The sequence below is a fragment of the Eleginops maclovinus genome, chromosome 7 (assembly GCF_036324505.1).
Source record: "Eleginops maclovinus isolate JMC-PN-2008 ecotype Puerto Natales chromosome 7, JC_Emac_rtc_rv5, whole genome shotgun sequence".
In the NCBI taxonomy this organism is placed as follows: Eukaryota; Metazoa; Chordata; class Actinopteri; order Perciformes; family Eleginopidae; genus Eleginops; species Eleginops maclovinus.
Genome location: NC_086355.1, coordinates 20,688,361 through 20,713,995, shown reverse-complemented (window position 1 = coordinate 20,713,995; position 25,635 = coordinate 20,688,361). Strand labels below are relative to the sequence as shown.

General features: G+C 40.6%; 2 protein-coding genes and 1 non-coding gene across 4 annotated transcripts; all 3 read right to left on the bottom strand.

Moving 5' to 3' along the window:
- Positions 1–556: 556 nt before the first annotated feature.
- nabp1a (nucleic acid binding protein 1a) lies at positions 557–4,783 on the bottom strand. Of its 2 annotated transcripts, none has more exons than XM_063887787.1 (6): positions 3,737–4,783; positions 3,422–3,560; positions 3,192–3,263; positions 2,674–2,758; positions 2,202–2,268; positions 557–1,397 (listed from the first exon to the last, which is right to left on the bottom strand). In XM_063887787.1, exons 1-6 carry the CDS (start codon positions 3,828–3,830, stop codon positions 1,201–1,203), a joined length of 654 nt encoding a protein of 217 aa, XP_063743857.1. In that variant the 5' UTR covers positions 3,831–4,783; the 3' UTR covers positions 557–1,200. The 2 variants fall into 2 exon arrangements, with proteins under 2 accessions (XP_063743857.1, XP_063743858.1); XM_063887788.1 differs by having other exon boundaries at positions 2,217–2,268.
- A 557-nt stretch (positions 4,784–5,340) lies between these two features.
- Positions 5,341–5,422, bottom strand: trnas-cga (transfer RNA serine (anticodon CGA)). Its single transcript has one exon. It is a non-coding gene; the product is annotated as a tRNA-Ser (tRNA).
- A 1,067-nt stretch (positions 5,423–6,489) lies between these two features.
- Positions 6,490–25,354, bottom strand: cavin2a (caveolae associated protein 2a). The gene is made up of 2 exons (XM_063887663.1): positions 24,690–25,354; positions 6,490–10,124 (listed from the first exon to the last, which is right to left on the bottom strand). Exons 1-2 carry the CDS (start codon positions 25,236–25,238, stop codon positions 9,255–9,257), a joined length of 1,419 nt encoding a protein of 472 aa, XP_063743733.1. The 5' UTR covers positions 25,239–25,354; the 3' UTR covers positions 6,490–9,254.
- Positions 25,355–25,635: the final 281 nt, after the last annotated feature.

The window sequence follows — 25,635 nt, the reverse complement described above, 5'->3', positions numbered from 1 at the left end:
AAGTTAAATGGGGTAACATCGACACCAGGAGGCCATAACGTTGATGTGCTTGGTGCAACAAAGGATATGAAAAAACAGGGTTTGGTTTATGCAATGCTTCAAAGTGAAACACAAAGGCTTTTGGTTTACACAAGTACAAATCTTAAACTCAATGTTCGCTTAATTGTGTGATTTTTGCCACAAACTGATAAAAAAAAAGCACACAACCCACCACTGAGATAAAGCACGTACATGTTCTGATCTATACTAACAATGCAGTTTATCTGAATAGGCACTAGATGGTGCCATAGTCAAAACATCATACGGAATTTGATGGGAGGCTTATTTTAAAATGTGTTAGCAATAGCATGGAGCTCTAAATGGTGGCAGTGTGTAGTGCGCACTGAGGGCTTTATACTGTTGTTGTGGGGGGAGGGGGGGGGGGGGTTGTTGCAAAATGTATCTCCAGAAAAAGTTTGAAGAAAAGGCCCCCCAAAAACTCTTGCAGTGTGTTTGTTATAGTCATATAACATTATGACAGGCAGAATAATCAACTCAACATTTGACAGACTACATGTGGAAGCAGAATTATAGTAAAATTTATTCCAAACCAATGTTACCAGTATTCAAGTGGTCCCACCTTGAATAAGGTACAATTAAATGGCAAAAAAAGTTATTTTATGAAAGACTGTTTAATATGGATCTACCGACCGTTAAAAATTCTAAACTAACACCTTTCCTTTCAGAGTCACTTCTGATACAGTTCTGTAGAGAGGGAGGAGACCCTTTTGAAGAAGTTCGCTCGTGCATTCAGTCCATTTTCACCAACTTAAGGCCTTTTCCACCAATAAGCAGAAATGGGGTTTCCTGATTTAAATGACAGCCAAGTTTGCCCCGACATAAATTAGGAGAAGAAAGTGCATCAAGTGCTCAAGTAGGGTGTATAGTTTGAAAGAAGATAATTGGGTTTAGGACAGTGTAAATGGTGTGTGTGTGTGTGTGTGTGTGTGTGGGGGGGGGGGCAAGACTGGCAATTTGCAGAGAGATGACAGGTAAAGAAGGCCGACCACCACTCAACCACTAAGGCTTAATGATATATTCACAATTTTGCAGGCCAACATAGGCTGTGATGAAGAGGGGCAGTAACGTTCATTATAAAAAAAGCAGGGGGAAATGGGGATGTCCATATTTTTCCCACATGACCACCTCCCCGACGCAATTTCATCTCTTGGCACGCCTTGGGTCCCTGCCGTTGCTAATGGTAACTGAAGACTTTGTTGGGGGTCCTGCAGCAGTGGCTGCAGGTGCTCCGTTTCCAGGTGACCGACCGTTGGGTCGGCCCATGCCCCCGTACGTAGGGTCACGGGGGGGACCAGTTGATGGGTTGTTGTTGTTGAATGAAGAAAGAGACCCATTACCTGCCGGTTGAGAAATACAGGTAAGTACACAGAAAGATGCGTCATCCCTAATAGGTCTTTTTAGACCTCACAGTAACACACTCACAGGTGTGATTAATGAAAGCTGAATTTCATTGGCTGCTTTGGATTCAGGGTGTGTTTATTGTTAAAGCTGTCACACCATCATGGATTACTGGGACACGTATCGTTTTAATCATTGTTAATACCTGTGCAACATGTGTGCTTTTACTCCCATACCTACATTTGGGAAGAATGTGTCTATTAAACCATATTCTAATTTATTACAGTACACATTCGAGATACTCTAATGATTTATATGTTTTCTTTCATTGATATGTATATACATTTACAGTTTCTTTAATTCACTTTTTCCCCTCATGTGAAATACCTGTTAACTTTCTGCTGCTGTGACAATTTTCCAGATGATTTAGTATCTTATTTAACATAATTAGTGTCACTGTCTGCTTTTTTTTTGAGAGAGAAAAAAAAACAGCCAGACATTTTTCATTTCAGCATCAGGGAAACTTGAATGAAGACAAATGGTTGACAGATTGGTTTGTCAAGAAATGGTAAGTCTGTAAACACAAAAGTTAACAGACATGACATGCTACAGTCATTTTGATCCAAATACTATATTTGAACCATTTAAGAATACTCAGAATCTAAAGAAATGTAAGAAAAAAGTTATTGTCGATGAAAGGATACCATTGACGTTTACCACTCCAAAGGACATGCACGACTGCCGTTTCCTTTAAATGAGTAACAGGTAGAGCAGTGGTTATTTGCATGAATAGATATACTGACCTGGGGCAGTTGTACCTGAATTCTGATTGGGTGGAGAGTTTCCCCTCTGATTCTGGTCTGGTTTACCCTGGATGTGGAAGAGAATGTCAACGTTAACACTGTATGGAACAATATAGCATTTTAAGTGCAGATTGGGATTTAAAAAAACAACAACTAACAAGTCGATGTATCCAGAGTGACTTAAAATGGCTTTCTTACTCTAACATGGAGGGAAATTGGAGAAAGAGTAAAAAAAACAAAACAGGAACTATCATGCAACAACAAAAAAAGTACACCTGTGCCACCTGTAAAGCGATTAAATGATTACCAGGATAATATGGGGAAGCACACTTGTTTGAGCCAGTATAATAGATGTGAAAAGGTCAGTGTATTGAGAAAGGGGGACTGTATAAGCTGTAATTTGGACTGATTTTATTTTCTATTCTGACAATGTATTATCACTGTATTTGCAATAATTTGGATGGCTACTCACAGACTTGTTCTGCTGGTTTGTTTGGTTTAGCAGATCTGGGTTTGGTTCACTGAAGTTCGGCACTTCTGAATACACCATGCAGAACCTGTTAAGACAAAACCAGAGTTTTAACAGAACATTCAGAAATTGGGTTCCGTTAGGGTAATGACTTTACATTTTCATCGTGTGATCGTTTAAGATTTAAACAATGCATTACTTAAAGAAAACTATGAAATGTTATTCTCTACAGGAGGATGCTTCTGATCTGTGAAGACCAGAGTGCATGTTACAGAGTAATAAACATGATTTCCTGGGATTAAAAGGATATTGTCAGAGAAAAAAGCTGATAATGTGATTATTCTACATTCTCATCATAGAATTAATAGGCGTGTATTGATATACTTCAACTGCGTTATAAAACCATCCTATTTCTGATGCATTTTTTTTTTTTGGTTTTGCATGATGTGTTTGGCATTCAAAAAAGTCATAAAAGCTTTACTGATGTATAGAGATAAATGTATTTATGGTTAGCTACTCACTCTCCAATCTTCTGTAGATCCCCTCCTCTTCCAGTGTATAAGGTCAGGCAGCCTTTCCATATGGATGCATATCTACAAAAAACAAACACAAGTATTCATCAAATGCGTAACTACAGAACCACCTGGAAATTAAAGTATAGCTATATGCATTGATCTGTCAGTTAGTAGTACGAAGTCAACGGAGCAAGTACTGTTATGTCACCAGTTTGAATGCATGGGATCACTCTTACCCTCTGGTCAGCTTGATGATGTCCCCTGGCTGAATGAGGCTGCCCAGCTCGTCCCACACAGAGATAGCAATGCTCCCGCTCTTGTCTGCCACCTTGCACGAGCGCACCTCATGACCATCTTTCGTTTTGGTTACTCTTCCTAAGGAGAACACAAAAGGGGAAATGAGCCACATTGAGTTCAATATAAATAAAGTGCAAATCAATAAATGTATCCATTGGTGTTACATGTTACCGATATTCCCGCTGGTCCCTTTAATACAAATACACGAGTTGATGACATGGATATAGACGCTTCAGTGTCACGGATCAACTTACCTATTTCCAACACGATGAAAACGATGTTCAAATTTTTCGACCCAGGCTTCACATCCTTTAGCAAGAACAGGGCCTCGCCTGTTGCGGTTGCCATTGTTTCTCAACAGGAAAAATAACCACTGCTCGTCCCCTTACTGTCACTGCAACTCAGTGCTCACTGTAGCTACAACCGAACAGCGTTAGCTTTAGCTAACAAATGAGCCTTTAGCCAAATGCTAACTTCACCCTACTCCAAACACTAACGTTAGCACAAATGTTTATAGTCACAGGGGCCGGCTTCTACGGTAGTCGACTACATCCAAGTCAAATATAATAAATACCAACTCTGGGAGATATAACTGAAACATAACAGGGACTTTAGACTGCTTTCTTTTGACAGCATAGACACTAGCAGGGTGGCCGAATTGCAAACAGAGTAGCTTTGCTAATCGTTAGCGCGGCAAGCTAGTTTGTTGGCTGCCTTCTTCTGATTTCAGGGTACGCGTCTCTGTGCATATATCTTTTTACGATTATCGTCATAATAGCAGCTGTTCACTCACCGATAGCACGAAAAAGACCTCAACGAATTTGTGAAGCAATTGGACTAAATGTCGAATACTGAAAATATAGTATTATTGGGATTAGTATTATCAAATCTGAGATGTTTCCGTTTTACCAGAGACACATCAACTGCCTGTAAGTAATACTAGAGCTTGATATACTGTCTGTGATTAGAGACTGTTTGAAGGAAACAATTATCTTTCTCGACCATTAAGACAACTCAAGTTTACGATAGTATTGTTAAAGCCGGCGAATTTCCTTTGTGTACCTCTTTTGAACAAAAAGGAATTGTATCTTTGCTAGCGCGCAGTCTGGCCAAATTATTTACAAAAACACTAGTGTCTCAATATATAACTGTGGCCCATATAACGTTGAAACCTTATAATCTAAGGATCTGGTTATATATGCCTTAATAAATTTAAAACCGAAAACGGTGCCTAAAATCTCTACACGTTGTTCAGAACACGCTTCACCCTGCTTCAAACCATGCCCCAAAAGCTACGTCAGTGTGCGTTGCCGGTCTAATTTATACGACTCAGTCCGTTCCATTATCTTTCTTACAGAAGGGGTACACACTACATATAACTTTCCTTTTGTGGGCTGTTATACAGTCGAGGGAACAAAATAAGGATAATTACCAAACTTTTATATATATATATAAACTGAAATCATAAATACAAGCATGCAATTCGGTGACTTGTTTTCAAGAAAATAAAGAGAGTAGTTGGTTTGTACCAAATTAATCCCGATCTCAAACAACGCGAGAATAGGCATATGTGAGATTTCAGTCCGTCATCCATGGTTCCACTGTAAATTGTTATCCAAAGCTAAGAGTTGTCTTTATTGTTTTGACGACTAATTGATTATTCTATTATTAAACATCTAATAAAGGTCAGTGTGACCAACCACCTTACACTCATATCGGTTGAGTGTTAAATGCGTTCACATAGTAGTAACTCATGGTACACAATGACATTAGTTTTAAATGTAAACAGTTTAAGCGTCGTGTTTTAAAATCAGACCAATAAAGTTATTTATAAGCAATTTTTCTTTCGACGCAAAAACGTCACGAACAGGATTCGAACCTGTGCGGGGAAACCCCATTGGATTTCGAGTCCAACGCCTTAACCTCTCGGCCACCGTGACTGTATAAATAGCTAACTGTGTCTGTGAACTTTTTATATACTAGTTTGTATTCACAATAGTTAGTATAACGTATTACATGCATTTATTATGTATTCCTTTCGACTGGATAAATCTAGTGGTACAATGCATAACGACGATAGGTACCGTGAGGGCAGAAGCAGTGTTATCGTTAATCCGACACTAGAGGGAGCCAAACACCATCAAAACAGCTCGGGTTGCGTACGGAAGTGACTTTACTCTATGATTAACCATAAGAGTTTCAATTAGTTTCAGAACGGCAACATTTATGCAACCAAAACACACCTATGAAACATTATCACTGTTTAATTATGCTGTAATAGGCAACACTCCTCAATCAAACACTCCTTTGCAGATTTCCCGAGTTCTGGAAAAAAACATCGCTTTATCGTTGATTCAAATGTCCTCCGCTTCCCACTAAACAGGCGGTGAAAGGAATTAAATTCATTGTGCTCATAGGGTCGAAATATGTATTTAACAAAATCATTTACAAAACTTGCTCTCAAAAGTTTTCAGATGGACTTCTCCTTTAGTAAGAAGTTTCAAACAATCGCATAAAGTTTGTTCATATGCATTTCCCGGAGAAAAACCATGAAGAGGACACATTTCTGTTAAATGTTTGAATAGTTTTCAGTGCCTTGAGAACAAAACGTTTGATTCCATTCAACTTTATTTTAATAGGGTGGAACCACACTAATATATTTTAAAACTTTGGCATAACAGTCACATGCTGTGTGTGTGAAGTTATTTTGTAATTTGGGTGAATCTATCATATGTTGTAGCTCTGATCCCCACACATGTCGTATCATGTTTTTATATAGAGCTCAAACTTGGCTATGTAAATAAGGGTGAGCATTTGAACCACTCCCTTCACTGAGATTAATCTTACAGTACCTTTTACCTACAGCTAGTTTAACTATGGTTTCTTGTGCAGTGTCGGTCAAACATGCAATTCAGTAGGACCACAATCTTTAAGCCACATTAAACAACTAGGATCTAATTATTACCTCCTTGACATCGAAGACTGCAAAACAAGACCAAAAACAACATTTTGACGTTATAAAATCTTTATTGATGTATACATTGCTATATTACTAGATGAAACAAGTGTCAGAAGGCGGTTTTTTAAACCCTCTAGGAATTATTGCTGTTACGGAAACTTCTTTGGTTTTAGTGGTTAACTAGATAAACAGTCAATAAAGTAAGAACACTTTATAATCAAAGTTGATGTTAAACATGATATCACTATAAGCAAATATCTGTTGCATTAAACAGCTCCCACATACAGTATGATCAAGACATAAACTGTCTGATTTCAGGACAAATAAGAACAGAATATTGCAGACATAAACAAATATATATCTATATATTCATTTTTAACATTAGCAGACAAAGACATCAATATAACACGTTTGCATGAATAAGCCTCAAAGCCAGTCACAAATTAACCTCTACAGTTCAAAAAATGTTCACACAAGCCTAGTGTTCAATCCCTTTTCAGCAAGATCATTTATACAAAGAAGAAACAAAAAGACAGTAAGGATTATCATAATGACGAAGTATGTTTAATAAACACAATTAACGGCTTCCTTAAAATCATTCATTTCTTTTTTTTACTTTACAGATCCCATTAAGCAGACTTGCAGTTTAAATTCTGTAATACATGAATAAAAGGCTTAAAAATCATTTAAAAAATATTTCTACTATTTCATACTTATCCATTGTAAGACCTCAAGAAAAATGTTGCATAGTTAAAATACTCCCAAAAATGGGGTACTATATTTTTGATTTACAATTAATCATCTATTTGTTATATAGGAGGCATCAATACCCATTATAACTTATTTCAGTTCCCAAGGTCTAATCCATTTTACACTCACAATTTTACATACATATGCCTAACCCTGAGGCAATTTCATCTCCCTTTCCCAGACTTCCCAACACCCAGACTTGTCCTCTTTCAACTACATGCCTAGTCATTTCCACAGGGGCGGAACACCTGTGGCTCCAGACAGTGTCTTCCTCTCTCTGCACCGTCTTAACAAAGAGGCCAGAGCATGAAAAATGTGCAGAGCAGGAGTCATCTGTCAAAGCTAGGAATGCTGTCTTCTGCCTTTATCCACTTTTTTGACCTCTCTGGATCCTTGGCACCTGGTACCACTCGCTCAATTATTTCTAGGGAGTCATGGCATTAGACATCTGCACCTATGGCTGGTAGAGCACTAATTGTGTGCAACTAGAGGAAGTTCACTTTTGGAATCTTCCAGGCATGACTTACAAACAAAAAGTTTAAGGGAAATGATTAGAAATTGAATTTACAGCTTCTATGAACTTCTCAGCTTTTATGACTATGCCCCATGAAGTGTTAGCTGCGAGCAATTCCTCAGGAGAAAAGAAAAACTTCAGGCTTGTTTTAATATCACTCTTATCTACTAAAACTTAGGAATCCATACCTCCAGGACTGCAATTACTCAGACCAGCCTGTGCAAGGTAAAGAGACTGTAGGAGTGTGTGCATGAATCTGGGGGCCAACGATTTAGTGATGGTGCCCTGGCAAATGTATAAGATAGTGTTTATGTGTTGGTAAACATGTCACCATGCAAGTTATTGATGCCTGAACAAAGACTTACAAACACCCACATATCATGTAGTAACTCAAAACAAATGAACGGAGACAATATTTGCTGATAAAGTAAACTAACTCAGGGCAGATATCATAAAGATTCAATTTCATGGTGGTGAAACTAAATACCTAGATAGAAGTCTGCCTCACAGTGAAAAATCATGCACATAAACGTATAAAGTTGCCCTGCGAAAAAGCAAAAAGCGCTCTACAAGGCACTTTTAGTATGTCAGTATTAAAACCTGCAGGGTTCTTTGTGTTTAGACATCTACAGTAGCTTCTATCCTGCAACAATGTCCTTCATTGCACCAGGGTAATAAGGCACAATTGTGTTAACTGTTATTAGCAAATAAGTTTGTCCTTTAGCTTTTTAAGGCTAATGATAGACGTGATTTGCATAAACATTTAGACTATTTCAAATTTAGTTTTACTCCTGAAATTGACCAATTGGATCGCACTATGGAAGTATTTCTAGGGGCGCAATTGAAGGACAGGATACAAGGCAGCGCCACTCAAATTAATAAAGTATAACCACCTGTTAAAATCTTTTTTTCAGCCCAGTTTTCAAAGATTTAGTAAACAACCTCTAGTCCACTACAAAACACCCCAGGACTTTTTCACTGGAAACCCTGAAACTTCACTCATTCCAACTGTTACACAACCTGGCAACACACCTCCTCAACATTCTGTGGGCATTACCGCTGCTGTTGAAGATTTACTGTTTTTACAAAAAGAACACAAAGAATGAAGAGGCTGCTCATCAGTGAGGAAGAGAGCTCAGAGGCAGACAACCACAGCAGGAGGGAGACAGTTGGCCCAGCGCCCTGGAGATGTGCTGCTATTGAGGAGGTGGGCACCTGTTAAAGGGAGTGAGTTATGGTACACTGGCAGGTTGGTGCTTTCTTTGGACAAAATCTGCTGCAGGGTTTAGGAAGCACTTTAATTCAGACACACTGTAGGTGTATGTGTTTACCTAGTTGCTTCGACAGTCTGTTTCAAGGTGCTTTAGACTAAGCTTGAGTATTAAATGGTTAGGGTTGATGGTCCAAGTACGGACTACCTTAGGAATCCAAGAGTATGTTTCTAGTGTTTAATGACAAGAACATAAGACTTTTTATAGTGGAGGGAAAATGTGTGCCTGCTGGGTAATTATAAATGTAGAAACTTGAGCAAAAAAATATATAATGGTAATTAAGCGACCTGCTCTACAGCAACTGTTGCTGTGGGAATCTGCGTTTCTTCAGCTTTCTCAACAGGGCTTTTTTGTTTCTCTTCTTCCTCCTCTTCTTCCTCCTCGCCAACATCTTCATCAACCTCTGCGACTGCCAGGCCAGCGACACGATCACCATTGATCTCGCACTCAACGCTTGGTGCCTCTCCATTGATTGCTAGCTGTGCCTTGATGCTATCTGGGGTGGTGGAACTGAGCATCTCGTGGATATGCTCCACAACGCCTGCCTGCGTGTGCGCCCCTGCCGAGACAATCTCTCCATCCATGCTTCCCAGAGCAGGGATCTCCACATGGACCTCTTCCTCAGGTGAGCCCATGTCTGGTGTGGGGACCTCCCCGTCTCTGTTCTTCTTGACGTTGAAGGTCATGGGGGACACCTTGAAAGAGGACGACTTGGCAGTTGGGCTTTTGGGATGGTTAGGGGTGAAGCTCTTTCTTAATTTCTCCCGCTTCTCCGGAGGCACGATTTTTGTGGAGATCAGGGTCATCTTTTTCTCTATGCTCTGACGCGAGAAGACCTTCTTAAGGCTGTCCACCTTCTTCAGGCTGTTGCGCTTGAACTTATCAGCCCTTCTCTCATACGGTAGGGAAGGGCCCAGGCCCATCGCGGCGTCGCCCTCGAACATCTCATCCTCTTCATGGTGAATTGTAAGATCATCCTCGTCTGAGGAAAGGCTAATGCTCTGAAGACCTTCCTCATTGGCACGGCTGCCGTCAATAGAGCCGGTAACAGACGGAGCAGGAAGGATGGAGTCTGCATCATACTGGCTTGGTTGGGGGGTCCTGAGGGAGTCCTTGACTAACACACTGGTGGGGATCTCATTGTCTTCCTATGGGGAAACAGAAGGACAGAAACAGGAGGGTTAAGAGGGTGGTTTGGGATGAAATAATACTTGCATTTTGCTTGATTTGAATTATTTCTGGTCATAATCAGTTATGTAATATTTCAGGAGTTCAAACACATTACAATACAATTTGAATATATATCTTATGGCTAGCAACTGTAAATGGATGACAGTTTGTAATACACTACACATATTAAGTTGGTCTGCCTGCAGAGGACTGAGTAAACCAGTCCCTGCATGCCTCCCCTTTCTTCTCCTCAAGCCATCTGAGGAATTCCACCTGTTTCCCAGCAGGAGACTTACATTTCGCTCCAATTTTTCCCTCTTGTACTACTCTCTCTGCCTTTATCCCACCATGCTTGAACACATCAATGGCCATAAACAGAGTGAAATGGAGATCAGTAAGTTCGCTATCCAGAGTTTCACTTTGTTTTTCCTCAGTCTCTTCTTCCTCCCCCTTGCTTGCCGGCCATTCATCCATGCACAATCACGCAATCACACACATGCGGGCACACCCATACACAATGTTCCACTTCACTAGGGATTTATGGAGATAGAGTCCCCACCCCCCATAGCCTCCCATTCTTTCACACCCAGGAGTGAGTGGAGAGTGAAGGTGTAGCTTCAGTGGTTGGCATACTCCACTACACATTTGAAAGGCTCATAGACAAACCCTCCCTGTGACATCAGCTTTAAGAACCACCAGTGGATACTTGGGTTTGAATTGTTTGAATACAACACTGTGCTGCACATTTTTATTTTCAGGTACAAGGTATATCTGGGTATGAGCAGTAATACATTGAATCCAGCAAAAGCTTGAATGAATGGATTTGAGTCCTTGTGATCCCCCAGAGTGCTAACCAGGCTTGGTAATCATGTTTAGTTTGGCTAGGATTATAGAAGCATCGTGAAACACGGTTTTCCAACGCAGGGTTTCCCACACATATACTTAACACAGGCGGGCCGCCCAGGTATATTAACGGCCGCTAAAGTATATTTCAAGACCCATTTAGTTTTTTTCAAAGTTTTTTTATCCTTCCGCGAGCACAACGCCATCTGCGAACGATTTACTAGTGGACAATGATGCCTCGCTCTACGCCTCCTCTAGCTATTCGCTCTGCTATCGCGTGAAGGTTCTGCTAACAAGCGACCGACAGAAATGGAGACAGAGAAGACGACGTTGGAATTAATTTAGAAGACGTGGACACTTACAAGGTAAAAGAACTCCTTTTCTCCTTATTGTGTTGTTGTTTTCTGACTTTGGTAGGAGCTTCAAATTCTATGAAAGAAAGTGACAACTATGTTGCGTTGGTAGCTACAAGACTCAAGGCTGTATTTAATGTAGCCAGGCCAACTTTGCTGCGTGGAAGTTACGCCTGCTAAATTAAATATAATTAATTTTGTCTTTGGGCTATGGCAGTTAGAAAGACACAGATTAACTTTAGCTAAAGTTAGACTCTTAATTTCCCATGCATTTACTCCTCAGATATGAGTACTACACATTTTTTAAGAGAATATGGCGTGAGGATGAGGAGGAGAGACTACAGGTAACTATCCAATGTTAGCATTTGGCGTGCAATGGCAACCACCATCTGGCTACCACCACAAGTATATTTCAGATCTGTGGGAAACACTGCAAGGATTATTTTACTGAATGTTTCATAGAAAATATTCTGGCTTATAATTAAACTGTAACTAGTCAAAGGTCAATAGCCAAACTTCTCAAATTTAAGCGATGAAATATCAATATGAGGCACTAGTATCGGCCACTGTCACCATCATTATATGTTGCAATGACATACTTTTAAACAATAGTAGTTTCTCTTCACCGTGCTTGTAACAATGAGTCTGTGATATAAACTATGAATGCATTTCCAAGAATGCACAAAAGCTCTTAAGAAGTTACAGCATATTTTAAGTTACAGCATGCCATAGGGTCTTAAAGCAGTGAGCAATTCATCTTTTCCTGGGGTGTCATCAAGACATACTTAAGGACTGGGCCAACCAGATGGTCTAGAGTCCTGCCTTCAGTCCATTCTTCACTGAACACTCAATGGTGTGTTTCAGCTTAGACGGATGAGGGTATTTAAAACCTGGAATCTCTCTTTAGATTACATTTCTGGAAGAAATCTGGGAGAATTACGTTTTAGTATATGAGAATGTGATGTAGTACTCCATCAGAGATTGAAAGGTCCAATAAATATTACTTATTACAATAAAAAATGTGGGGTTTTTTTCTTAAAAGAACTTCTAGAACTTTTGTACCACGTCTGAGTTTTTCTGATTGCAAAAGTTGCTTAAGGAAGACAGCACTCTTTTTAGGCACCTAAACAATTTCATTGTGTACGGAAAGCTCTTGAAATGTGAAGAAATCCTGTAGAAACTCACTTTTGTTTTTACAACTTTGCAGACAGCCCATACCTCTAGCCTTGATCCAAACATGCAGGCATGAGTTCAGGTGTGTGCCAAGCATGTGTGGTATCTCCCAGTATGTGCTTATAAATCTGTCAGCGTGTTCTTAAAGGCACATCATCAACTGCAGAGCCACGTTTACAGGGAAATAAATAGAAAGAAGTCAGTTTTAAAATGTATATATATATAGCAAAACATATCGCAAAGTAGGGGTTACTAGTAAGGGTGGATACAGTGGACATACAGACACACCTTTATGGGTGACAATTCTACATATTCAACAATATTTTTCTGTCGTTCCTCATTATAGCTAAAACATCAACACACTGCTTCTCTGTATGTGCTGACAGTTTGTCACATTTTATTTACCACCAACAACCACAAGGGTCATGTTGCCTTTCTAAAATAAGCTGGGTGTCGTATTGAATTGCAGGTTTGTAACGTGAAAACCCAAAAAAGACAAAAGTAGCACCTTGGGGAACCACAGCTCCTGTTACCACTATCTTTGGTTTGGTCCCTTTCAGTTTTTGTTCTCTGCAGCTCTCTCCTGTCAAATCTGAAAGAGCAGTATCTGGATTTTGCTCTGACGCGGCACCGCACCCGAAAAGACTGTGTATATCCCAATGTGTTCAAGCAGAATCAAATCAGAGAGTCAGGAACTAGGTGGGTGACAGCGTTTGTACTGGACAAGTTAGGTGTTAAAGAAAAAATAAGACAGAGAGCCACCTGAATGGAGATAATATTACTTGGATGTTATGCTTATATTTTTTAGGGCAAACACAGTCAACCAATATGAAGTTTTAGGTCGTTTTTAGGTTAGGAAAAAAAAATCTGATCCAATATTGCCTTTCTAGACCCTCATTCCCTGATAATAAACACTAATCCTCCTCGTCTGTCGGTGTTAGGTTTTCTAAAGATTTCAATCGTGACTCCTCTGCTCCAGTCTAGGCACGCCGAAGACTTTCTGATTTGGCTCGAACATGTTTGATATAATGACTGTGGGTGCTGGAGTGTGTGGGAGGCAGCAACTGAAACTCAAAACACCTTCCAATGAAAACCAAGCTCTCCTAATACATGCTGTCCTAAACCCGCGGCAGTGTTGATATGGTCATGCTTTAAATACAATCGATGCCTCACTTGTCAAAGTTAATTGACAAGTGCTTATACTAGTCCCACAGCCAATCTCAAGTGTTCATTACTGCCTTTTTTATCACCAGTATTAAATGTATCTGGCTCTTTTTATACTTATTTTATTTGGTTTGTATAGGAAATGTTGTTGTTGTTGTTTTGTTCTCCAAATATTATAATGGTGACATTTGTATGTCCTCAGTTTAACCTATAACAAGCAAGCTAGAACAAACTAAATCTTCCTAAATACGATTTGACCCTATTTTCTCTCAGTGTGAGTATGTGTGTGGACCTCACATTCTGGCACTTTTCTCTTGGAACCCTGCTAATGAATGCATCCTCTAAGCAAGCCCTCATTACCCACTGAGAATGTAGTATGTGTATGTATGTGTGTGTGAGTGTCTGTGTGTCAGTATGTATTTGTGCAACTGTGTAGGACATAAGCCGTAGTTTCAAACAAGTGTTTAAGAGAGCAAGATGAGGGTTCATTAAAAGAAATTTGGAGCAAACCAAGGAAACAATGTTAATTTAGCGTGACAGCAAGTGTAGTGCTACGTTAGGGACTCGCACTTTAAAGACATTCGGAACGCTTATGTAATGGGAGTCTCATTTAACAGTTGCATGGTAAAACTGCCATCTAATTGCAAGTACTGCAAGGCATTACTAAGCCAGAGCTTATGTAAGGGAGCTCTCGGGAGTCTCCTGCTCTATTCAAACAGAAAGAAATCAGGGCGGGGCAGCACGGAGTCGCCACTGATGGGCTCATGTTACTCTGTGTGTGTTTATACCAAATGTGTAATGATACCCTATGATGTTACCTTTCCATTTGTTCTCTTGCCTTTGTTTATGCATTTGTGTCTGCATACTTAATGACAATCCCATCTGTCTTAGCTGTACGAGGTGTTTGGTGCTAATTAACAAACTTTATCACACCGCCACACTAAACTACGGCTGTATAGAATGTCATTTTCCCCCCTATTTTTCAAACGAAGCATGAAGCATTTGTTTTCATATGTTATGCGTCATTACCAGGGAAGTAACAATCTATCATTATGGATTGTTATTAATCTAATATCATCCATACAATGTCAAAACCTTGATGTATATCTTGGTGTTAACGCACAGTGCTGTTAGCAAGCGGTGCTAGCGCCTTTAGAGTGTTTGATGGTAGAACTAATGTTATAGCTGTGACCATATTAGTCCAATATCTGTAGAGTTTATTATCTTTGTAGGTGAATTAATTCGACAGGAGCGTTATTATTTTTTTTTTCAACAAATATTTTCAAAGGGCAGAGTAAAAGCACATCAATAGAAGGTGAATCTTTGTGAGTTTAAGTGTAACTGATCATGTTATAAAAGCATTAGTTATTGTCTGATATCTATTACAGGCTCTTCAATGGAATCAAAACAAAATCCTATTGAAATCATATCCTGCAAATATCAAATTGTTGTCAAATATTGATGTATTCTAATAGTGATTAAACCCTGGTCAAAAACCTTCAACAAAATCATTATATTTTAACAAAGCAATTTATTTAATTAAATGTGATTGTGAAATAAATGTTAAAGAATGCTACTCAATTCCATATGAACCCTAATAATAACTCATATCTGGTCGGTATTTCACATTTGTGTGAGTGTGTCTTAGCAACTTCAGAAGGAGTGTTTTCCTCGGCCCTCAGATGATGAATGGAAGGTTTTTCTAAATCTTAACAGGCGAGGTTAGTACAGGTGTGTTGGCACAGTGAGTCAGGTGCCAATGAGAGGGTACACCATCACCATCACACACACAGAAATGCATGTGTGTGCACACTAGCTACTGCCAAGACCCTGCAATTATTCTGTTAGAGAATAAAAAAGACAGGAGGCTTGGATAAAAAAAATGTTAAAAAACAGGGAGAGCAGAGATTGCAGACAAAATGAATTGAAAGCTTTTCATAGCTTGATATTAGACCTTTTTGTACTGCGTATTTCAAACAAACGGCTTTGGTATCCTCCCCTTTTTTCTTCTCTGAATTCTACCCACCCTCAAATTACTGTCTCAATGCACCTATCCTCTTTATCTGTAATACAACCTCTCTTTTTTCAAGACGTCCAAGCAGAACGCTCTCCCTGCACCCTCTCACACACAGCCTTATCCATTGAGTTAACAAGCTCTACAGTCTCTTTTGCAGTTGTCGGCATATGTTTTGATTACATCCTTCCCATTAACAGTGCTGTGAGTTGTTCCACAGTTCAATCCTACCCAGTTTGTTGCGTAACAACACCCACCCACCCCCCTCCACATGCACCCCAATGTGCACCACGAACCATCTGTGGACAGAGGAAGGAAGGAGGAAAGGAAGGAAAGGAAATGGAATGCTGCTATTTGTCATGGGACTGGTCTACATGATAAACTCTCAATGTACTGTACACGGTATCAGAGTCCATATGCTGACTCCCACCAATGGTGTGTAACAACATACCAGGAACGCTCTATTTGTAACATACATTTTAATCTATCTCTAATTCCAAATGTATGCCTCTTGGCCTAATACGCGTGTAACTCTGCATAATGTTTCTTTGTCATCCTCACCCCTCCCATGCTTGCCTCACCAAAAGAAAACACAACATGTTTACAGGCAAGCTTGTGTAATCCCGCAACACAATAACCAATTCAGGCGCGAAGTCATGCTGACGTCCCAGCAGGAAAGGAAATTGTGACAATCTAGAGAGGCGCCGAATGTTGCTGATGACATAAATTATGAGGTAGGACGTCTGTTCGCTCAGCCCGTAATTTACAGGGGACCAGTCTTTGCACTTTGGGGGATGATGGCGTGTTTTGTATTCTGTGCTCTAGAATTCTCATAATTCATTTCATACATGGCATGGTGATCATTATAATAACACCATGGATCATTCCGCTGCTTGAAACTTAATGCCCTTCCTATACATCAACGAATCACAGCGCTAAACCTGCACTTTCCCTTTCATGTCTTGCAACATCCACTCTACATGTATGATGAATGAGGTACAACATATATTGCAGTGTCACCGCAACACATTCCTATACATTTACAGCTCTTGTTGGTCCTGTTTTTACTCTGCCCCATGGCTAATCTCCTTGAGACTTTTTGTTCAAATCTCTCAATATCCCCCCCTTTTATACACATTGTGTTCGGCACAATCCCAAACCGTGCATATCAGAACTATTGTTTGATAAGGTCTTTGTGGATATACCAAGAGCATTTTTGATAAGGCTACCACCAATTGTCACAATGTTTACCCCCTCGTGTGGAGGCCAAAGGTCAGGGGGATCTGCAGAGAAGCCCGGAAGTCATTTCAAAATGAGTTGTATCACCATGTTTTTTTTTAAGAGCAGAGAAAGGAGAACACTGAAAATCAGCGTGTCTATTGTTTTCCCTTTTCCTGCCATGGATATTGTGGCCTTGACCAGTGGATTGGACGGACACCAAGGTTGGAAATGTCAAGAAGCAGCAGACACGTAGATGGATTTTCATGTGAGAGAAAAAAAGGGAGGTGACAGGAGGAGTCTAAAGCTAATTTCATTTTTTTACTGCATAATAACACCTTGAGCTTCAGCATAACGAACTCCCATGTTGTTTTTCTAACTATAATAACTGTAATCCCTCAATAAGTCATCACCTGTGTCTGACACGTCATACTGTGTCAGAAAGCTCAAATGAATAGAGAGTGAAAAATAGCATTTGACTACAAGTGAACAAAAGAGCTGGATGACATAACCTTATTTGTACCTGTGGCAAAATGTAGCATGCTAAATAGGTGCTCTTGGCAGTTTTGAAGAAAAATAAGTGAAGTGCACCATGGGAAATGCTGGGAGGGATAAACTAACAAGATATGCTACTTTCTTTTCTTTGTAAACACAGCTTTGTTGTATCATCTGGAAAATGTTGCATATTCTTTTATAGCATTTACTTTTTGGTTCACAGCTAATAAAAAATGACCAACATAATTGACTAGTCTAGCTAGCACGCCACATTATACATCATCAGTCGTGTGTGCTCTCTGACACTTTGTCAGCACTTTTTTATGTCAATGAAGCTGTTACGACTAGTCTTCCACAGCAGGATTCTGCAGTTGCAAACTTGCCTTCGCCTCACAGCAGACTTGTCAAACCTGAATGAGACACCAGGGTGAAGAGTGAGCACTTAAAGTATTACTTCCCCATCAACATGCATGTCCTGACCTTTTACCCATACAATTTGCAAAGTTAAGTATTTCTATTGTCAAAGCTCAGCCATTAGGTGTAATTGTTAGGCGACATAACAGACCAGATTTGTCATTTTTTCCTTCTGCCCATTGTTTTTTCTATTTGTATTAATCTCAGTTTCACACTCCTCCGCCCTTTATTTTCTGTTTTCTGCAAACAAAGAGGATAACTTGAGGAATGAACCCCAAAGGAAAAAGTAAGTAAGATGACGACAAAGCTAGAGGCCATGCCATAAACAAACCTCATTGTTCATTTTCAAGACATGTCCAATAGGCTTCGCAGCAATGTTAGATTATTATTACTAAGACCAGTTTTACTCCAATCCAATGGAATTCTGCCAAAAACAAGTCACCACTAACAACTTGTCACTTGTGCAGGACACAATAGGAATGTCGTACTTGTGTGCACTTGTAGGGCTCAAAGATTTGTCTGAAATATCTCATTGTGATATTTTTACCTAACATTTGAATTGTAACATTCAATATAAACCCCAGGCTTGTATATGTGGTCCACAAAGTGTCAAAGAATTGTTCCAGAATTGTTTCGGCATCAGCACTGTGATGAATTAATAAACATAGACAAATAGCGGGGTTTCAAAGAAGGCAAAGTCAAACACAACTTGGACTTAATTCAAAAAGGAAAACACACAAAGTTGATATTACCAATACCAAGAGTCTGTCTGAATGAACATAATCAACTCAAATGATCAGATTAATTTATCAAACAGCCAAAGCAGGCCCCGCTAGTCACCAACCACAAATTGAAACTGAGCAAGGAAAACACATAAATGGAATTGATTGCAATAATAAAACACAATGTCAGACATTCTTCACACAATTTGACCAAACACAGCTATTTTGTCATCTTATAGTGAAAATGAACAATCAGAAAAAGTCAGTAATGTTTGTCAGTATTTTCTAAAAGCATGCAGCCTTATTTTTACTTGTCAAAAGCAGAAGAATTTGTTTACAATTATTTATTTCCATTAAAAGTGTCTCAACAAGCCGTTCCTTTGTGTCATGCACTATGCTAGAGCCCTGAGCCAGGGTGCAGTAGTAGTTAATCATATGAAATACACCTGTGCTTTTTCTACTGCGACTGACCCAATGTCTGCTGACTGCGCTATTTTACAGCTGCCAATGAATAAGCTGACTAACAACTGGTCTAAGCTAGCTGATATAGCTAGCTACAACAGCTACCTGGGCCATTTTCTTACATTTGTAGAGAAACCCTCAATAACATGTAGGCTTAGCAGGGGCCAACGTTAGAGGACAGAACATGCAAATGAGACCAATACTGGAATGTGTATTTCTCCTCTTTTTGTAGAAACTGGTCGCCTCCCTAAACCTCCAGCCCCGTATTTACACTAATGTATCTTGTGCCTGACTCTGCACTTAGCACACTGACACAAACTGCCCCATCTAACTCCTGCGCAGATAGGAATGGCAAATGTCACATTTTGGATTAGTAAATGTAAAGTAATCCTTGATTCTGAAACTGTTCATCCACCATTCTTGCTAATAAAACAACATATTACTATAATGCAGCAATACTGATTATATACTCAGAATAAACATCCTATTTTCTTTAATGTTACTGTGAGAAATGTCTCTAATATTACATTTTGCTAACTTAATTATTCTGTCACTTTGAGTCAATTACCCTTTCACTTTAAACTTCACCATGCGTTAAAGCCTGGTATCATAAAGAACCAGAATGTTTGAATGCACTGAAACAGCTAGCACTGCTTTAGGCTACAAGCTGGTCGAGGGACACATACAAGAAATCTCAGCTGTAGCCTACAGCTAGCAGCCTGCTCCAACCTGTCCAAATGAATAAGATCTTCTAAAAGGAGTATGCACTGAAAACACACACACACACACACACACACACACACACACACACACACACACACACACACACACACACACACACACACACACACACACACACACACACACACACACACACACACACACACACACACACACACACACACACACACACACACACAGTTTTGGATTAGGTTGAATAAGTATTCTCAGAACTACTGAGCCAATTCTCTCTCTTGCTGTACAGTATTTAGCTTAAAGGGTTTCATTTGTAGCAAAACTTTACCTGTGTCACTTTCGATGTATGGACATGAACAAACTCCATCATTAAGTTTAATTTGCATTTAGGGTAATGAGCTCTGAGTCATTAAGCTTAAGCTAAGAGCTTGGGGCAGGGCTGGGAACAGAAATACCAGTTTGTCCTCCATCTTGGAGTATGAATGGAGTGTGGAAACACACTTCCTGCTGCTGAAAGGTAAGATTAAGTCACAACCTTTGGTCAAGTGCTGATGTACAAAAGCACTACGACGTTTAGTAGCAAAGCAAACAAAATGGCAATGCCTGAAGGGAAGTCTATCACTCAAAATCTCTACACCACTGTAAATATTTTTTGTATGCAATGATGTTTCAGTGTGTGGTTACGAAATCCGAAGAGTCTTTTTATATTTAACTTATCAAGAATATTGCTCGCCCACAATATTGGATAACTGATATTGGGTCCAATTTACCCCTCACGACAGACGTAGGTTTGTTCCCAATTTAAAGCTGGTCTGAACATATTATATGCCTAAAGGAGTGGAAGTGTTTTACAGTAAAAATCTGAAAACAAAATAGCTCACAGAGAAGCTATCACCAATTAGATGTTGCATGCTTTAGCATGACTTGCTAACGTTAGCTGGTAAATCATGCTAATTTGCATCTAATCATTTTTTTTTACTTCTTTGAATTCATAAGATAATCGATTCCCCAGAATCACCACTCAGAAAAAGTTATTTTAAACTCCCTGCTTGTGTTTTTTTCACTGAATTGTCTTGTGCTTACATTTTTAATTAAAATATTAAAAAGTCTGTAGTCTTCCTCATGTTTTCATTAGTTAATAATGAAATTCCTCCTACTGTGCATCTTCCATCAACAATAAGCATGTTGCAGTCATTGTGTTTAGTTTGGCTGGGGAGGTAGTTCCTCTTTCCTTCAGAATGTGATATGAATGTCCCTTGATAGATTGTGAGAGCTCAAACTGTTACTCCCTGCTAGTTTGCGATTACGGATCCCAAAGACGCACACAAACATCCTCTTCCCAGGGCCCACACAACAACTCCCTTTTACCTTGATAAAAATCGAGCCTTACTCTGAACCCGCATGTACAAGGCGGGAGAACAAATGCAATTCTCACGGCGTTCAAATTCAATTTGCCATAGTGGTCGACTTGTTTGTTGTGATGAAATTCCACTGTGAAATAAACACAGATGGGGAGATTAAGATCTACTCAGAAATAAATTACTTCTGTCCCAGGAAATTGAATTCCAAATATGGCGTATTTCATGCAGCATGCCACAGTGATGCAATTTAGATAAGTTCTCCAGGGGGGTTCTATTTAAACATTCAGGTAATGAGCCTTAGAAATTAATCTGTGTGACAAATAATAGAAAGACATTATATTTACAATCCAAGACAAAACATTTTACTTTTCTAAACGGTAATTACCAAGACTATTTCCATAATGTACACAATGGAATGTCCCGATGCCATGGGAATTGTAAGTGCTCTGCGTGTGTGTGTGTGTGTGTGTGTGTGTGTGTGTGTGTGTGTGAGTGAGTGTGTGTGTGTGAGTGAGTGTGAGAGACAAGGCCCATCGAAGGGAGGGTTTGTCGGGACAGGAAAAGCACTGATGCACAAAAACAAACAAACAAACAAACAGGGGCCAAGCATCGGTAATGAAGTCCTCATTAGTCCTTGTTATGCACAGGAACGCAGCGGAGTGACAGACAGCGCTGCCATTTTGGACTGACCGTGGCCAGAGCCTGGAGCGGGCATAGACCCCTGCTCCCTGGCTGCAAGAGTGGGCGTTTACCCCAGAAACCCTCTGTTTTTCCACCTCGGTTGGCACGTAGAGGGTGATAAGTGTTCTGGATCAATTTTGGTGAGTGGGAAGAGGAGGAGGAGTGCCTCTTGACCAATGGCTAAAAGGCTGGTATACAGAGTTTGGCTCTTGGGTGTGCAGCAAATGTGCATTATCAAAGAGTTGCATGAGGCATGCGGCGTGGACTTTCATGTCGTTTCAGGAAATCAGGACAGGTGGCTGGACCAAAGACAGAAAAACCGCTTACACGCAATTTTGAGTTTGTATCGATAGACAGGAGCAGTGGGAGAGCGATATGAGAAGTGGAAACAGCAGTTAAACATAAACTGGGAGATATCAGATAGATTAGAGCACAGCCCCAGATGGAGGTAATCCAGAAAAAGGACACACAACACTGGAGGCAAAAAAAAGATTAGGTGGAGCAGAAAGTGATGGCCACAGAAAGGAGTCAAGTAGGACCCCCAACAAAGGCTGATTGGTCCTTTTATTTCCCGCTCTCCTCAGGCATGCCAAGTCTCATTTACTAGCTCTGTAACTGCATACACCTGACCCAACACATCAGGATAACATCCAATGGGCAAGTTGCACGCACACACATGCTGCACACACATACCTAGCTCTACTACACCCATGGTCTGCTCATAGTTTGCTCATTTTGGAGGGAAAAACTCAACTCAGTAGAATGCAGTTTGGCACTTTTAACTAGAGGCCTGTGGGCAACACAAAAATCCTGAGGAACTTTGTGTAGGTTAGTGCAAAACTGTCTTATGTTAATTCTAATATTAGACAAATACATTCACATGATGCATTGAAGAGAGAACAATTTGAGATATTTGCACAAGGATAATAAATATCCAGAGGACACAATGATTTGAAAAATCCACTGAAAAACAATTAGTTCGATCAACTCGCATTACCTCCAAAGAATCAGTACACTCCCTTTCAGCACATAAAAACCGACGGTCGATTTAAACAAATTGATCTGCGGGGCCTCACCCACGGAGCCACCTTGTACAGGGTAAGTTCTTGGCACCTGTTGAGATTGAACAACAGAGCCTCAGTACCTGGGAAACCAGATAACAACGGCGGTTAAAAGCTCTCAGTCGCTCTGGATGTGTCAACAAAGGCCCCCTCCTTTTTGCTGCCTGGGCACACACACTTGTACGCACATGCTCAGTCACACACACACACACACACACACACACACACACACACACACACACACACACACACACACACACACACACACACACACACACACACACACACACACACACACACACACACACACACACACACACACACACACACACACACACACACACACACACACACACACACACACACACACACACGCACGCACGCACGAAACATACTCGGGGACCATGCGTAGGTCGTGTTTTTTTTCAGTTGAGTGGAAATGCATCCGTCAACACAATATGGAACTGCTTTCATCTCGCATGGCAACCATATGATAATTATGCAAATCATGAATCCAGGTTGGAGACACAGAGTTAAAGGAATACACCCTCAAAATTATCCTTTGTACATCAATTCATTTGGATTTGTGAAGTGAACTTTTGTAAGTGTATAACAAATCCAAAACCTTAGAAAACTCTTGATGAACCTAATCCACATTTATAAAAAACATTAATAGAATAATTCATTTTCCTGAGAAAAAATAGAATTCAAGGTAACACAAGGTGAGTATTTGATATGCAATGGGTCATATTAGGTTTCAACTGTTTTTATGTCAAGGATACTTTCCATTGGTTGTTTCCTTGGGAAATTGGCAAGTTTATCAATTTTTAACAGCCAGTATAGAGCTCACCCTCACAGGTGTGATATGGCAGTTAAAGTGGTGAATTCATCCAAAAGCCATCCGTCTCTCTGAATTATGACTGTGGGGTGTAAACAGATCCAGTCCAAGTCAGTGTCTGAGCCCTCCTCTATTATCCTCTACAGCTTCATTCCCAGACACACCCTTCTACTAGCACACGCATAGAGGACATGAGTGGGAAGAGCCTTACATGCACATGTATAGAAACCCTTAAGATCTTAACTTATATTCAGAATCCAGATCAAATCAGTGTTTTTACACTATTTTTGTGTGTTTGAAATTTCAGTGAGAAAAAAAATTAACCTCTCCCCCCAATTATTGTGAATTGACCTATACATGTTGCCTACTTCCTGTTCAACAAGTTTTAAAGTGTTGAAATTGTAAAAATGTTCTGTTCACATTCACTGTGTCACATCGTTGTGCAAACTAGGCAAACAATAAATGTGCGCACATCGGAACACACCCACTACTGTAGTCAAATGTGTATGCAAATACACACACACACACACACACACACACACACACACACACACACACACACACACACACACACACACACACACACACACACACACACACACACACACACAAGAATGAAGCCCCACGATGCAAATATATCTTGTTAAAAAAATAACCCACGTATAAACTTTAACAGGTAGCCCTGCCATTTAGGGTTTCGAACTCCAAAATGCTGACTCATACATTTCCCATAATGCTCATCTTTCATTCGAAGCTATACTACAAGTAAATTGAAACTGTTTATAACCCCTCACTTCCTTTTTGCAACAAAAGCTTTTATTATATATAAATGCTAGGCCTCAAGTCAGCTAAAACAACCCAGATGACATCACTATGACAACACAAGGGACGTTTTCTCAATGTGTTTCCCTCCAATGAAAGATTAGAAACTAAAATGTAGCAAAACTCAACTTTTGTCAGTGGAGTACCCCTTTAAGATTCCACCATTCCAAGCATTGAGTGGTAGGCCTACTGCTTAATTTCTCTTCCTATCTCCATATTTTCTCACCTGGAAGATGAGCACTTTAAAGTGGTTCCTCTTCAGCAGGTGGCTGTGGTTGGACTCCAGCTTCTTCACCTGCACTGCCTGTTTGTCCATGCGCTCCCTCACATCCTTCAGGTGCCCGCTCACTTTGCGTGAGCGCTCGAGCAGCTTGCTGACGCTGTTGGAGGTGCTCAGGTGGGTCTTGGACAGGCGGGTGACGTCGCCCTGCACGACACGCACGGCGCCCTCCAAGTCGGCCTGCCGCTGCTCCATGCGCTGCTGGTTGTCCTGCACCGCCTCCAGCATGTTCACCAGCTTGTCGAGCAGCGCCACCACGGTGATAGCGCTCACCTGGCCTCGGTCTATGGGGCTACCCGGCACGGCCGTGGTGGGGCTGGTGGGAATTTTGAAGCCCAGCCGGGAGAGGGTGCCGGTTGGGGTCGGGGAGGACGGGGCTGAAGACGGGCTGTGGCTCGGGATGAGGAGCTCCATGTTTTCGGGCTGCTGCTGTGGGATGGTGTGTGTGCTGCCGGTGACGCTGCCGGGCTCGGTGTGGGACCCGTTTTCTTCCATGGTTCACAGGTGGTCAAATGTCCCTTTTCAAAGCGTAATTCACCTAACAGTTAGGAAGGAGTTTGACTCTCTCTGTGCTGCTGTCACTTGCCCCAGCTGAGAACTGGAGCTGGGTGTTTTACTTCTTGGAGTTAATTCTACATCCACGCCCCTTTCTATCTTTCCCTTTCCACACACACACACACACACACACACACACACACACACACACACACACACACACACACACACACACACACACACACACACACACACACACACACACACACACACACACACACACACACACACACACACACACACGCTGTGAACTTACAAAACACCTCCCCCTGAAAGCCAAAGGGAGGGGCATGGTTGCTATAGGAACCGTGCAGGCCAAGCCCTATTGACAGAAACG